General features: G+C 48.7%; 1 protein-coding gene and 1 long non-coding RNA gene across 3 annotated transcripts in view; both read right to left on the reverse strand.

Annotated features, from left to right (window-relative positions):
* The window catches only part of LOC137096733 (uncharacterized), a 151,206-nt gene that overhangs the window by 56,448 nt on the left and 79,597 nt on the right, over nucleotides 1-15,161 (reverse strand). For both annotated transcript variants that reach the window (XR_010909686.1, XR_010909685.1), the window contains exon 3: nucleotides 4,402-4,520. This is a non-coding gene — a long non-coding RNA (uncharacterized lncRNA). The remainder of the gene's footprint in view (nucleotides 1-4,401; nucleotides 4,521-15,161) is intronic.
* On the reverse strand, nucleotides 5,654-9,508 carry SOX1 (SRY-box transcription factor 1). The gene has a single exon (XM_060769612.2). It carries the CDS (start codon nucleotides 8,378-8,380, stop codon nucleotides 7,178-7,180), a length of 1,203 nt encoding a protein of 400 aa, XP_060625595.2. The 5' UTR covers nucleotides 8,381-9,508; the 3' UTR covers nucleotides 5,654-7,177.

Below are 15,161 nucleotides of genomic sequence, written 5' to 3' on the forward strand. Positions count from 1 at the left end.
GACTGCGGCCTCGAGGCGAAACTCTTGGCGGAGGCTCATGAAACTTTTCGGAACCTGTCCTGGGATTTTAATCTGGAATCAGGAAGGGAAGGAAACTCTGTTTTTAGGAAGAGTTTTCTCGAGCGAAACTTCCTGGCCCAGAAGGTTTTTCTGGGATGGAAAGTGGAGATTAATAAAGGCGGGGAAGAGATAATGTGGGCTCCTTCCATACAGCTGTATACAATCCACATTGAAGTTTACTATACAGCAGTGTGGACTCAGATAACTCAGTACAAAGCAGATATTGATATTCTGGTTTATATGGCTGTGTGGCAGGGCCCTTGAAAAACACCTGCGATTACGGAACGGGGAAGAAGGACAGAGGAAGGGGCGGAGATGCGTGGGAGAAAGGCGAAGGCCGTGAAGGAGAACCCGGGAGGAAGGGCTCTTCGGAAGCCAGGCAGATGGGAGCAGAGAAAGTCCTCGCTCGTTAAAGTGACAAAAGGCTTTCGAGGGCAGGGCAGGCATCAGAAGGGGGGAAAGACGCATTTCAAGCTGCAGGTCACTTTCTACCAACCTGGGCCCCGTCTACACACCATTCAGTGCCGTTTCAAACCGGTATTGAAGGAAGTGTGGGGTTTTTTTTCGTGTCAGGAGCAATTTGAGAAACTGCTTCTGGTGTGAGAGAATCTGCACGGACGTTGCCCAGGAGACGCTCCGGATGTTTGATGTTTTACCATCCTTGTGGGAGGCTTCTCTCAGGTCCCGCACGGGGAGCTGGAGCTGACAGAGGGAGCTCAACCCGCTCTCCCCGGATTCGAACCGCTGACCTATCGGTCAGCAGTCCTGCCGGTACAAGGAGAAGTGTAGATGAGTACATAGGAAATTCGGGAACCTGGCCTGGGTCGGGATGGCACAGAAACTGCCGAGTAGTGAAGCACATTCAGGGCTTGTTTTCTTTCTTTTGTGGGAGTTTGTTGTCTGGCCGTTGCAGTTCGAGCTTTACAAAAGGGGCCAGTAGGGATGGGGCCCAGGCTCTCCTGGGAGAAGGCGGGAAGGGTCGGCAGAGGCCCCCGGGCTTTCCTTGGGCGCAGAAGCTCCCTTCCCTCTCTCTTTTTGGGGCTGGCAAAGGGCAGGCCTATCGCCGCCCCCTACCCCCTCCCTGGGCCCTCCATTGTCCCGCGAGGCCTTGGCCGGGAGGCTCTTCACGCTTCCCTGAGCAGGTCCCACGGGCTCCCCCTCCTCCTTCCCTCCCTCCCTCTGCGGCCACTTGGCTCGGAGAGGAGAGGGCAGCGGCCCATGTCCTCCCGGACCTCCCCTTTCTCCCCGCCTCGAAAAAGAGGGTTATTGGGCCGAGGGGCGCTGGGAGGGAGGTCGAATCCTCCTCCACGGATGGTGCCTGCCAGGCCTGCTTTCGACCCTCCCACCCGCGTCCCGAGAAAACAGCAGAGAGGCCCAGAGTGACCCATCAGGGTGTCCTTGAGGCCGAACGCCTCGCCCTTTGCCTCTCTTTCCCCCCTTTGGGCTGGGGCTTTGACCTCGGGGACTCTGGCTGTGCTTTCCAATCCCAACTGTGGGCAACCCACAGCCATCAAAGATCGCTCCTTCCTTCCTTTCTTCCTTCCTTCCCTTGGTCCCTACCGACCTCCCCTTCCCACTTCAGCCATTTCCCATGTAACAACAACCCTCCTCGGTCCTATTCCGCATCCTGTACCTCGTGAAGAGGAAACCCCTCCACACAGCCCTATATCCCAGAATATCAAGGCAGAAAAATCTCATAATATCAGCTTTGAATTGGGTTATCTGAGAGCCCTTCCACACAGATCTATATCCCAGAATATCAAGGGGAAAACAATCCCACATTATCTGAGTGTGGACTCAGATAACCCAGTTCAAAGCAGATATTGTGGGATTTTCTGCCTTGATATTCTGGGATATAGGGCTGTGTGGAAGGACCCTCAGACACAACTCTCCTTTGAAACGGGAATTAATAGCGCAAGTCAAATCATTCAAATAAAAAATGTTCACCATTTATGTAGTTGTATTGAACCTACGCCTATCTTTTGAAGAAGAAAAAACCACGTTATTATGACTTCTCTTTCGGTCAAGGTTTGATGAAGGTTATTATGACCCGCGTCTCCGGGGAAAAGATCAAAGGGAGCGCCAAGCCTGGCCAAGCCCGACCAACCTCCTTCCTCCCCAAACCCAAGCGAAGGGAGGCCACCGCTTCCTCCTGGTTTCTGGGAGAGGAAAGGATACAGGGCGACCAATGACGCCCATCTCTTTCCCAATGGAAGCAAGGCGTCCTGTGGAAACTTTGCCCCGGTTGGGAACAACAACAAAAACAGCAAAGGAAGAAAGTTTATTTTTCCCCACCCGTTTGAACTGGGATATTAACCGGTATGTTTTGGAAGGGTCACCGTTGGTCATACGTTACTTACTTAGGACTAAGGTTAAGCCAAAAGGGAAAAAAAATAACTCGAAAGACGACTTTTCTCCAAAGTCGAGGCAAACTCTGCAACCCAGGATGTGGCCTCCATTGGGAGCTCCCTCCACCCACCCTTTCCCTCCTCTCTCGCCTCCCTTAGGAAAAGGTCTTAATATTCTTTGCAGGCATGGTGGTTAATTGATTACATATCTCCTATTTTCCTCCCTACCAGGCTGACATCTTTCACTTCATATCAATACACCCAGGCCCCTTCTACATTGCCATAGAATCCATATTATCAAAACAGATAATCTACTATCTGCTTTGAACTGGATTATACGAGTCTACACTGCCCTATAATCCAGTTCAAAGTGGACAATCTGGATGTTACATGACAGTGTAGAAGAGGCCATAAAACATTTTGTGTGTGCGCTCGGTCATTTACATGAACACACATATAGGAATACATATACATATCATCGTGGGTGTATTTAATTTATGTATGTGTGTATATATACGCACAAACATATTACGAGCTACTGAACGCACAGGTGTATTCATGGCCCTGGGTCCACTCGGTGAGATAGGGCGGGTTATAAAGAAAATAATAATATTGTCGAAGGCTTTCATGGCTGGAATCACTCAGTTCTTGTGGGTTTTTTCGGGCTATATGGCCATGTTCTAGAGGCATTTCTCCTGACGTTTCGCCTGCATCTATGGCAAGCATCCTCAGAGGTGAGGTCTCCTGGAACTGCCCAGTTCCAGCAGACCTCACCTCTGAGGATGCTTGCCATAGATGCAGGCGAAACGTCAGGAGAAATGCCTCTAGACAGGCATGTAGCCAGGGGGGGGGGGGGCTTGGGGGGCTTCAGCCCCCCCCCGAAATTTTCATGGTGGTTCGCGAAAAGGCCTTATTGGTGCATTATTTAAACTGTTATGTTTATTCCTATCATGATCTGATCACCATACTCAATATATCCCTTATGCATGGGGGTATTGGGGTAATGATACAAAAGGTTTGCTAGGCTAGACCCTCTTTCACTCAGACTCAGCCCCCCCCAAAACTCAGCCCCCCCGAAACCCCCCCTGAAAAAAATTCACCCCCCCCCCCCAAAACGAAATCCTGGCTACGGGCCTGCCTCTAGAACATGGCCATATAGCCCGAAAAAACCCACAAGAACAAAATAATAATAATTAATAATTAATAACATTATTATTATTATTATTAGTATGCTGGTGAGCTCCCTCTGTCAGCCCCAGTTCCCCATGCGGAGCTGAGAGAAACCTCCCACAGGATGGTAAAACATCAAACATCCCGGCGTCCCCTGGGCGACATCTTTGCAGACTGCCAGTTCTCTCACACCAGAAGCGACATGCAGTTTCTCAAGTCGCTCTCGACACGAAAATTATTATTATTATTATTATTATTATTATTATTTCTAGGACCTTTCAGGAAGACACACAAAAGCCAGCCTCCTTTGCCTTGCTGAGATACAGAAACTTATTCTTGCAAGGTCTGATTTAAGATCCTGATCTGGCCAACCTAGAAAGATATATCTCAAAACTCCTCCGGCTTTTAGATATTTGACTGAGAAAATAGAGGGGGAAAGGGGGGGGGGCATGACACCCAAATGACATTAAGGAAATCGTGAGGGGGAAGGAGATAGTTTCTAATTTTTTTCGCAAAATAAAAAGAACAAACAACTCCGGTTTGCAAGTACTTCTAAGAGCGAGTTATTCAGATCGATAGGGATCGGCTCACATTTTTCCAACTCTTTCTAGAGAACTGCCCCCCGCCCCGCCTTCCCCACAGCTGAATAAAACCCCACATTTTCTGCTTTGAACCGGAATACATGGCAGTGTGGACTCAGGTAACCCAGTTCAAAGCAGATATTGTGGGATGTTCTGACTTGATATTCTGGCTGTGAGGAAGGGCCCTCAGACCCATCCTCGAACACTCTTTTACTTCGTGATAAGACAGCTGAGGGACTTACTTCTTGGCTTATGGGTTTGGACAAGGGAAGGGAGCGAGCGAGCGAGCGGCGCCTCTCCTCCGCCTGGGCTTTGACTCGGGACCCAAAGGTGGAGAATCCGGGCTCCGCGGTTTCCGCAACTGATACAAACAATAAAAGGGAAGCCATTAATCCTTGCGTTGAACCCTTTACCCCCCTTTCCAGACCTCCGGGGGTTCCTCCCACTCTTGTTAAGAACCCCATTTCCCCCGGAGCGACTTTTCAGGAAATGTTAAAAAGTGGGACCTTGATGGAGAAAGCGCAGCCTCAACTTTTGCCTTTCGAACTCAACATCAGAACCAAAGAAGGGAGGAAATCCAATCCCGACGTATTAAACAGTATCAAAGCATTAGTACAAATGCACGGACTTATTTCAGTATCCCAGGGACCTTTCAAACAGCCATATAACCCAGAATATCAAGGCGGAAAATCCTTCAATATCTGCTTTGAACTGGATTATCTGACTCCACACTGCCATATATTCCGATTCAAAGCAGAAAATGTGGGGTTTTATTCAGCTGTGTGAAAGGGGCCCCAGTCTTCCACATAAAACGTATTTTACAGGGTATTTAAAACACCCACACAAAAAACAACACACTTGTTTTCCAATTTGTTTAAATCCAGTCCCTATTCATTATCATCATTGCTTCTGCCGAGACCTGATGAGACCAATAATGGCGACATTATGACTGCCCTTGGGGAAAGGATAGGGGAAAATATTGTATATTCATGACCGGAATCACTGGGTTGTTGTGAGTTTTCCTGGGCTTTATGGCCGTATTCCAGAAGCATTCTCTCCTGACGTTTTGCCTGCATCTCTGGCAGGCATCCTCAGAGACCTCACAACCTCTGAGGATGCCTGCCCTAGATGCAGGCAAAACTTCTGAAGAGAATGCTTCTGGAACATGGCCATACAGCCCGGAAAACTCACAACAACCCGATAAGGGAAAGTGTTGTGGCGACAAGAGTTCTTTCTCCCACGCTGGGCATTCCACAGATATAGAAACCCACTTTTCCTAGTCTCCAACAGACCTCACAACCTTTGAGGATGCCTGTCATAGATGTGGGGGAAACGTCAGGAGATAATGCTTCTGAAGCATCGCCATACAGCCCGGAAAACTCACAGCAAGCCAGTCATGTAGCCACTTCTTTCAAATTTCTGCATTTCCTCAGGACCCAAAACTGAATATTTAGGCAGGCCAGTGAGAGGAAGAAAAACAAAATAAGCAATCGGTACTATGGAAAGTATTTTAATAGATCGCCTTCCATAACAATACTCAACAGATATTAAAATAATATCCCAAAACTACACTAAAACTTTCTTCCCTTCCTTGTTTTGTTTTGGTGAGAATTCTCAAACCCAAGTTGGCATTGATTGGTCTTTTGTTTTCCTTCTGTTCTTCTGTCGTTCTCGTTATACATTCTCCTCACCTTCCCATTGCTAGTTTTTAAGGCATGCCATGAATTAGTACGTTTTGGACTGACTGTTTCCTTCCACTTTCACTTTTGACATTGATTTAACTCAGAGTGGAACTCCATCTTTATATATTTTTATTCGTTCTCCTTTTTTTCAGAGGAAATGCTTTTTAGTAAACTATATACACATTTCTGAATTCCCTTGTAACGCCTAAAATTAATTAAAATTATTCCCACAATGCATGTACAAGAAAAAAAATACAAAGAAGTTAACAAAAAGGGGGGAAATGTAGACATAATCAACATTTACAAAATCCAGAATATTGTTGCTGACCTCAGAAAAACTTTATAAATAAACAAAACCAAAAAAATTCCCGCGTCATAGGAACTACAAAAAAAGAAGATTAAAGTAATTTTGGATTTGCATCCTTGGTACTTGTGTAATAAACGGTTTGCACTAGGTTTACTTTCATTAGGCAATAAAAAGTCTTCAAGAGAAATGGTCCAAAGGGTGGCCAGTGAATGCTCCCCTGTGGCAGAAAAGTTGGCATCGCCTCAACCTCTGAATAATTATTAATTCTGGTCCCATTTCTTCCTCTTTCCTCCCTCTTTTGCATCCTCCCCACCCCTTTCTTTAGCAAATTCAAAAACAAACAAACCTGGCTTCTGGGTGAATGATAAATACTGTACAAAATCCTCCCCAAACCCTCAGTGTCTGAAAAGCGACCACAACAGAAGGGAAAAAGAAATTATCCTCATGAGAGCAATTCCCCTTCTAGTTCCAAAAGCTACTTCTTTTGGGAACGAAGGAGGACTGGAGGACTCTTTTGTGTGCAAGCATTACAGCACTGGGTTACCTTCTCTTGTCATTACCCTCAGCAATATGAATATTTGTTATAGTCATCGTTATTATTATTATTAATATTATTATTAATACAACGCCATCAAAACATTTCTCTCTTTGTGGTGCTCCGGGATTCTGTACAAAAGGAAGGGGAAGCAGGGGAAAGGGTTGGTGGAGGGACACGAGTGGGAGTGGGTGGGTGGAGGGGCCCACGGAGAGAGAAAGCGTCCGTCCGTCTGTCCCGTCCCCATAGCGTCTGGTCCGTGGGTCGATGGGCCCCAGAGGCGCGTGAGACTGGGGGCTGCGGACACGCGTGGGGGATACGGACACGCGTGGGAGGGTCCCCTCGGTCCATCTCTAGGTCGGCCGGCCTCAGAGGCGCGCCAAGAGCACGGCGAAGGCTGGGGACGGCGACACGCGTGGGTTTTGGAGATTCCGCGTGGGTGTGGGGGACGCGCGTGGGAGGGTCCCGTCGGCCCGTCCGCAGGTCCGCTGCCCTCAGATGTGCGTCAAGGGCACGGTGCCGTTCACCCCCGTGCTGGCGCTCTGGTAGTGCTGGGGCAAGGAGTGGAGGCGGCTCTGAGCCGCCGCTGCCGCCGCCGCCGCTGCCGCGGCTGCCACCGCCGGGTCCCCGCCTTCCCCTCCTCCTCCTCCACCGGGCAAGTACATACTGATCATCTCCCGCAGGTCCCCGGGGCAGGGGGCCCGCGCGTGGGCGGCTCCGGCGGGCGGGCTGACGCTAGGCTCGGCCTTGACCAGGGAGCCCAAGGCGCCCAGGGCCCCCGAAGAGGCCGCCGCCGCCGCCGCTGCTGCCGCCGCCGCCACGGCCGAGTTCTGGTGTCCCTGCGACCCGTAGGAGAGGCCCCCGTAGGCGGCGGGCGAGGCGCTCATGTAGCCCTGCGAGCTGGGCAGCGGGCTGTACTGGAGGGCGCCCATGTCGTAGCGGTGCATGGGCTGCGGGTTGTGCGGGTGGTGCGGATGGTGCGAGTGCGGGTGCCCTCCTCCTCCGCCGCCGCCGCCTCCTCCTCCTCCGCCGCCCGGGTGCTGGCTGTAGGCGAGCTGCGCCTCCTGCATCATCGCCGCCACGGCTACCGAGCCCGGGTAGGCGCCGTTGGCCCAGCCGTTCATGTGCGGGTATCCTCCGCCGCCTCCTCCTCCGCCCCCGCCGGGGCTCTCCAGGCGCTGTCCCACTCCTCCGGGGCTGAGGCCCACGCCCAGGCCCACGGGCGGGCCCCCTCCGACGCCTCCTCCGCCGCCTCCGGGCCCGCCCGCGCCCAGCAGCCCCCCGGCCAGCGAGTACTTGTCCTTCTTGAGCAAGGTCTTGGTCTTCCTCCGCGGGCGGTATTTATAATCCGGGTGCTCCTTCATGTGCAGCGCCCGGAGGCGCTTGGCCTCGTCGATGAAGGGCCGCTTCTCCGCCTCGGACATGACCTTCCACTCCGCGCCCAGGCGCTTGGAGATCTCCGAGTTGTGCATCTTGGGGTTCTCCTGCGCCATCTTCCGACGCTGGCCCCGCGACCACACCATGAAGGCGTTCATGGGGCGCTTGACCCGGTCTTGGTTCGCTTTGGGGCCGCCGCCGCCTCCTCCTCCTCCGCCTCCTCCGCCTCCTCCTCCGGCTCCCGTTTGGCCCGACAAACTGGTCGCCACTTGGGCTCCGCCGGGCGAGTGCAAGTCCGTCTCCATCATCATGCTATACATGGCTGCTGGGTGTCAAAACATAGAGCGAAGGCGAAAGGGAGAAAGAGCCCGCGACGGACCGGGAGGAGGAGCAAGCAGGACCCGGTCTGGGAGAGCGAGGCTCGAGCGACGACGACGAGGAGGAGCTCGTGATGGGGTTCAAAGGTGGAAAGAGTCCCCTTCCTCCAAAGCCCGCGCTCCAAAAGAAAAAAAAAGAATGGAAAAGTTTCTCTCCTTCAATGGCAACGCTGGGGCTGGAGGTGAGCCGGATTCAAAAGCGACTCAAACAGGTGCAAGCCGGAGAGAGCTGGAGAAGAAGGAAAGCCAAAGCGGAGGGGGTGGAGGGGGTGGGAGAGGAAAGGGGGAGGAAAGAGAGAGAGAGGAGGAGGAGGGGGAGGAAGAGAGAGAGAGAGAGAGAAAGAGAGAGAGAGAAAAGTCTGGCTGCTCCACTTTGGCACCGAGAGTGGTGTGCGCGCCCGATGCTTCTCAGCGCTTTGCCACGAACACACGCACAGAGGCAGGACTCCCCTCCTCCTCCTCCTTCTCGCGGATGCTGCCGAAGTGATCTAATGTGCCCCCCCACTTCTGCTCAGTTCCAGAGAGAGAGAGAGAGAGAGAGAGAGGAGCGAGCGTGTGTGACTCGCATCCGCCGGTCCCAAGTGAACAGAGGATGAGGGAGAGAGAGAGACAGGAAATTCCCCCTCCCCCTTTCCCACCTCCGCTCCGTGTTTGGAAGGGGGGGGGGAGAAAGAGAGAGGGAATAGGAGGGGAGTAATTAAATGACGGAGGGGGAGGGGGAGAGACGGAGGGAGAGGAGCGCGTGAGAAAGAAAAAAAGGAAGGAAGCAAGCAAGAAAAGAGTGAGGAGGGAGAAAGAGGGAGGGAGGGAAGGAGGGGGGAGCGGAGCGCCTCCGGGCAGAAGTTGCGCCGCAATTTGTTCTCTGTGGTTGCTTTCCCTCCTCTCTCACAGCCTGGGAGGAATCAGGAAAGGAGGAGCGGCAAAGAGAGAGAGAGAGATACAGCTCGAGACGAGCCCAGCAGCCATACGCCGCGCGCTGAACCCGGATTAAATGAGTTCGCCTCGTCCAATCGCTGCGCACGGGCGAGGGGATTATTTGCATGGCGCGCGGGAGGAGTGACGTCCGGAGGTGAGAAGTACAAACTCTGCTGAAAGCAAAAGGGAGGGGGGGGCGGAAATGGGGGGCAGAGGGAGGGAGGGGCCCGGAAGGGGTCACGACCCCTTGGAAAACAACCAGGGCAACCACAACAACAACAACACAGGGCGGCATCTCGCGGAGACCCACGTTTGGGATGCCAGAAAGCTCCAAAAGGAGAACTCGGCGGGTCCTTTCCCCCTTTCCAGGCGGGAATGGGTTTTCACGCGGAAGCCACGCGCAGAATCACTCACGCACACCTCCACAGAGGTTTCGCCTTGTTTGTGAAAGTGTGCGTGTGAGAGAGAGAGAGAGAGTTCGCGGCCGGGTTTGTTTGGAAACCCAGAAAGTTTTCTCCTCGAAATTGCTGGAGTTTTGGTCTAAATTGGGTCAGCTCCCCTCTGAGTTTCTTCCCATCCTCTCTGAAAGAAACTTTTTCTGGGTCTTTTGTTACCTAGCAGCGCGTGCTTATGCACACGTGATGGTTTGGAGTTTTTGGGGGGAGGGGGGAGGTATGGATGAGGAAGGAAGGAAGAGGTGTGTTGGCAAAAAGATTATCACCCGATGGATCCAGAGGCACACACCGATAGTAAAAAATCTGTCAGAAAGTTCTCTTGAGATCCATACAACTGAATATGAAATACTATCTAGTTTCTACAGAGCTTTGTGAATACCTTAAAGGGCCCTTCCACACAGCCCTATATCCCAGGATATCAAGGCAGAAAATCTCACAATATCTGCTTTGAACTGGTCTTTCTGAGTCCACACTGCCATATATTCCAGCTCAAAGCAGATAATGTGGGGTTTTCTGCCTTGATATTCTGGGATATAGGGCTGTGTGGAAGGGCCCAAAGACTGCAAATATATTGTGGCACCAAAGAGATCTCTCCTTCCCTTAAAAAAAAGGAAAAAGGGCCAAATATTCTTTTTAATAGTCTGCAACAAACTGAAATGGTTCCCAAGTTAATACATGTTTCTTATAATAAAGCTGGAACCCTTTTGGTTTCTCCCAATTTACAGCAGATTCATGGACTCAGTGCTGGAGGGTAAATAATATAGGTAAATCCATTAAAAGGGGAATTCAATGGGTCTACTCTAGTTTGGACAATGGGATATAGAGATTGTATGGCAGTTGTTTACAATTTGACATTGGTTCTGAAATCTCTTTTCCCTCATTGTGTACTTGAAGTGGTTGGAAAAAGAGGTTTTATAGCATATATTTATTGAGAAGGAAGCCACATGGAGTTTAATTGTGGTCTTGCTTCCAGGTAGGTCTGCCTAAGATTGCAGTTGTGTCCTAAAGGTCAATCTTGAAGGAGACTTAAATTAATTCATAACTAAGTTATATTCCATTGACAGATATGTTTTGGCAGGAAAGAGATCTCACATTATCCTAAATAGAGAAAGAGGCCAAAGATTGTTTTTAACAGTCTGCAACAAACCGAATATGTCTCCTCTGGAAATAGTTCCCAAGTGTATACATGTTTCTTATAATAAAGCTAGAACACTTTTGGTTTCTCCCAATTTACAGCAGGCTCATCGACTCAGTGCTGAAAGGTAAACAATATAGGTAAACAACTCTGCATTTACAGCCCAGTACAACCAAGGCAAGAATGGGATTAAATTCCCAGTAATATTTAGGATTTGAGTGTTAAAAATGCCAACCATAAGAACCCTTTCAGACTAGGAGTCCTTCTACACAGCCATATAATCCAGAATATCAAGGCAGAGAATCCCACAATATCTGCTTTGAACTGGAATATATGGCAGTGTTGACTCAGATAACCCAGTTCAAAGCAGATATTGTGGGATTCCCTGTCTTAATATTCTGGGTTATATGGCTGTGTGGAAGGGCCCTAGGTCTCTAAACAGGGATAGCCTGAAGCCTGGAGGACAGACGCCCAAGCCTTATATATAGTATTGGAGTCTATTGTGCAGATTTCAACCGAATTTTTTCCTCACAGAATGTGCTTTGGATTGCAATCACTGTATCAGTAATGAATGGGATATTTTGCAGAACTCCACCAGGTCTCAGGGGCCTACTCCAAATTCCAGTACTTGATCCAGTTTGAGCATGGAACCTTACATGAAGATCATTTTATCTTGAATATAGAGGTAATTTCCATTAGATACAAATGGGGGTGAGTGGGGGCCCCCCATTTCAAAGAATTACACTTGGAAAGGCATATTTCTCCTGATGTTAAAAGATTTAAGACTTTAGCTTGCATGTGTTCCTTGGATTAATGCATGAATTGATATTATATTGATCTGCATTATTATAGAATGAATAGCAACATATGTATGAATTTAGCAGACTCATCCCTTTGGCTGACAATATTGTCAGATACAGTATTGAGAATTTCTCACGCTCTTTCTCTGTCACCAGAAGTGCTGGGGCTGGAAGTGAGTTGGGTTTAGGCAAACAATAGAATCATAGAGTTGGAAGAGGCCTCATGGGGCATCTGCCAAGAAGCAGGAACATTGCATTCAAAGCACCCTCGACAGATGGCCATCCAGCCTCTGTTTAAAAGCTTCCAAAGAAGGAGCCGCCACCACACTCCCGGGCAGAGAGTTCCACTGCTGAACGGCTGTCACAGTCAGGAAGTTCTTCCTAATAATCAGGTGGAATTTCCTTTCTTGTAGTCTGAAGCCATTGTTCCGAGTCCTAGTCTCCAGGGCAGCAGAAAACAAGTTTGCTCCTTCCTCTCTATGACTTCCTCTCACATATTTATACATAGCTATCATGTCTCCTCTCAGCCTTCTCTTATGAAAACATGAACAGCATGTTTTTTAAATAGAATTGTATATGTTTTACTTTTCCTGTATCATATCTTTGGTTCCACTGCTCCCCCTCCCCCAACTGATCATCATAAATTAGGTAAGATACTGCAGAGTTATTTAGCTAATAACAATTTGCTAATATGCCAGAACTCCAGCTGAATCAATCAACAGCTTTTTCCTTACACCAGTGCAAATACGTTTTAATGATAGCAAAACATGGTTTGAGCATTGGATTAGGATTCAGGGAGATCAGAATCCAAATCGCTCCTGCCTATGGATGGGCAAGTCACTCTCTCTCAGCTTTAAGAGGAAGGCAATGGCAGCAATGGCAAACCTCCACTGAAGAAATCTTGCCACTTGAAGGTGCATATCAACTAAAACATGGTTTTTATTGAAAGCAACAAATTATAGCATTGGAATTCTTCTGGCCACATAATAACTATGTGTGGGAGTGTGTGTAAGTGCCTTCCAAGCCGCCTGTGGACTTATAAACACTTCATGCATTTTCTGGGGTTTTCTTAGGCGAGGAATCCTCAGAAGTGGTTTGATCAGCTCCTTCCTCTGAAATACATCTACTGAGCTACTACTAGCGTTCCTTGGCAGTTTCCTATCCAAGTCCTAACCTGCAGTGTACTAGCCATATTCCATAGGTTTGCCGAGGCATTGGTTTCACTGGGACAGTCCATAATTTCCCTAGTGGGATGGAAGACAGGGGCAAAACTCTGAGTGGCAACGCTTCCCTGACTTTATTTGGATTTCTAAACAAGCCTTCTGGCCATGATAGCAATCTATAGGCAGTAGGTTCTTGTGGTTTTTTTCGGGCTATATGGACATGTTCTAGAGGCATTTCTCCTAACTCCTTTCTCCTCCTTCCAGGAGAAATGCCTCTAGAACATGGCCATATAGCCCGAAAAAACCCACAAGAAACTAGTGATTCCAGCCATGAAAGCCTTCGACAATACAATCTATAGGCAACTAGGAAGAAAAATGCTACCGTTAATTGGACGCTACACCTAATTTGCTTGTTCTTCTCTGCCTACAAGTGGTTTCAGATATATGGCAACCGTATCACGGGATTGTATCACGGGATTTTCTTGTTTGGGGGTGGGGTGCCCTTGCCTTCCTCTGAGGCTGAGAGAGTGCGACTTTCACAAGGTCATCCAGTAGTTGTTCGGGATTTGAACCAGAGACAAAGGATGCATTTACAGTATGGATTTAAAGTACTAGGACACCACTTTCAATGCTATGGAATCACTGGAACAATTGTTTCTGGAGCCACTGGCAGATCTTGTCAAACTACAACTCCCATGAGATACTGTGAGTTTTCCGGGCTCATGTTCCAGAAGCATTCTCTTCTGACATTTCGCCCACATCTATGGCAGACATCCTCAGAGGGTGTGAGATCTCAACTCCCATGATTCCGTAGCACTGAGCCATGGCAATTCAAGTGGTGTCAAACTGCATGATTCTACACTGTAGAGGTGCCCATAATAATCCAGCTCAAACCACTTCACCGCGCTGGCTCCAAACTGAATCCTTTCTCGAATGGCTTCATTCTGCAAGAAGGAGGTTCATGCTTCACGCTCCCAAAAGCAGCACTTCAAAACCAGTGAAAAGATAGTAACCAAAACAATAAAAGAGACAAACATAACACAACAGCGAAGTTATTTTTGACCACCGTTTTTTAGCAGCAAGCTTTCAAAAGACAAGAAACCGCAATTTAAAATTAAATAATTAATGTATCTTCGAGTCCCAGTAACAGATTACAAAATGGAAAGCAGATTATGGCGATAACACTATGTAACAAAATGTGAAAATAATTCTATTCCTGGTTTGAAAGGGTTATTGTGCATTCTTTACTTTGAAAGTAGTTATTATACTACAGAAACTTCGTTTTGTGGATGGCACAAACTATGTCGAATTGGCGGAGACTCAGATATTCATTGAAAAACTATTGCAAAATGTGTTGCAGGATGTCCCACAAAAATAAAGTTTTGGTAGTTTCTATGTTTTTAAAGGATAGAATCAATTAGGAAATGACATTTATAATCCAGGAACAAAAATCGTGTTACATAGTGTAATAAAGACAGCTGAAGTTAGAGAAACCAACATCACTGGGCTTCACAGGGCTTCACAGAATATCCCATACCAGAAACTAGACATAGTGGAGATGTTCCCCAGGCCTCCTAGGCCCCATCTACAGTGCCAAATAAAAACCAGATTGTATGTCAGTGCAGATGCACCCCTAGTTGAGGATTCTTGGGTAGAATTTGTCAAGTGCCCACCTGCAACTCTATCCGAAAATCCAAAAACTCAAGGATCCATGGAGGATCTGGAGCCTTCCTCACTTCAAAACACAGCACTGCCCGAATTAGAACAGCTCAAGAAATCAAAGTGGGCACCTTACAGGAGCCAAGGGCTAGTCCAGCACACAGTGCCCTCCTTTGTTTATGGATAGTGAATCTAAATACCAAAAGCACTAGATCCCTTCTGATGGTGGAGACTAAGCAGTAGTAATTGAATGGGAGACCCCCCCCCCCCCTCAACCAATGCCAGGTACTGAGGACTCTACTTCAGAGGAAAGAATTGGAAAAACCAGCTCTGAGCATTCCTTGCCTAAGATGGGATTGCCCTCAGTGGTCTTAAAGGCACCAACATACATGCAATATAAATATTAGATAAGGGACTTGCCATTGGCACAGACGGAAACAGCATTGTGTGTGTGTGTGTGTGTGTGTGTGTGTGTGTGCGCGCGCGCACACACTCTCTCTCCCCCTCCCCTCCTCTCTATATATGAGATAAATGCAATCACCAATGAGGCCCTATTGCTCTGTTCCTCCACACACACACATATACACACACCCACCC

This window comes from Anolis sagrei, chromosome 3 (assembly GCF_037176765.1).
Source record: "Anolis sagrei isolate rAnoSag1 chromosome 3, rAnoSag1.mat, whole genome shotgun sequence".
Lineage (NCBI taxonomy): Eukaryota > Metazoa > Chordata > Lepidosauria > Squamata > Dactyloidae > Anolis > Anolis sagrei.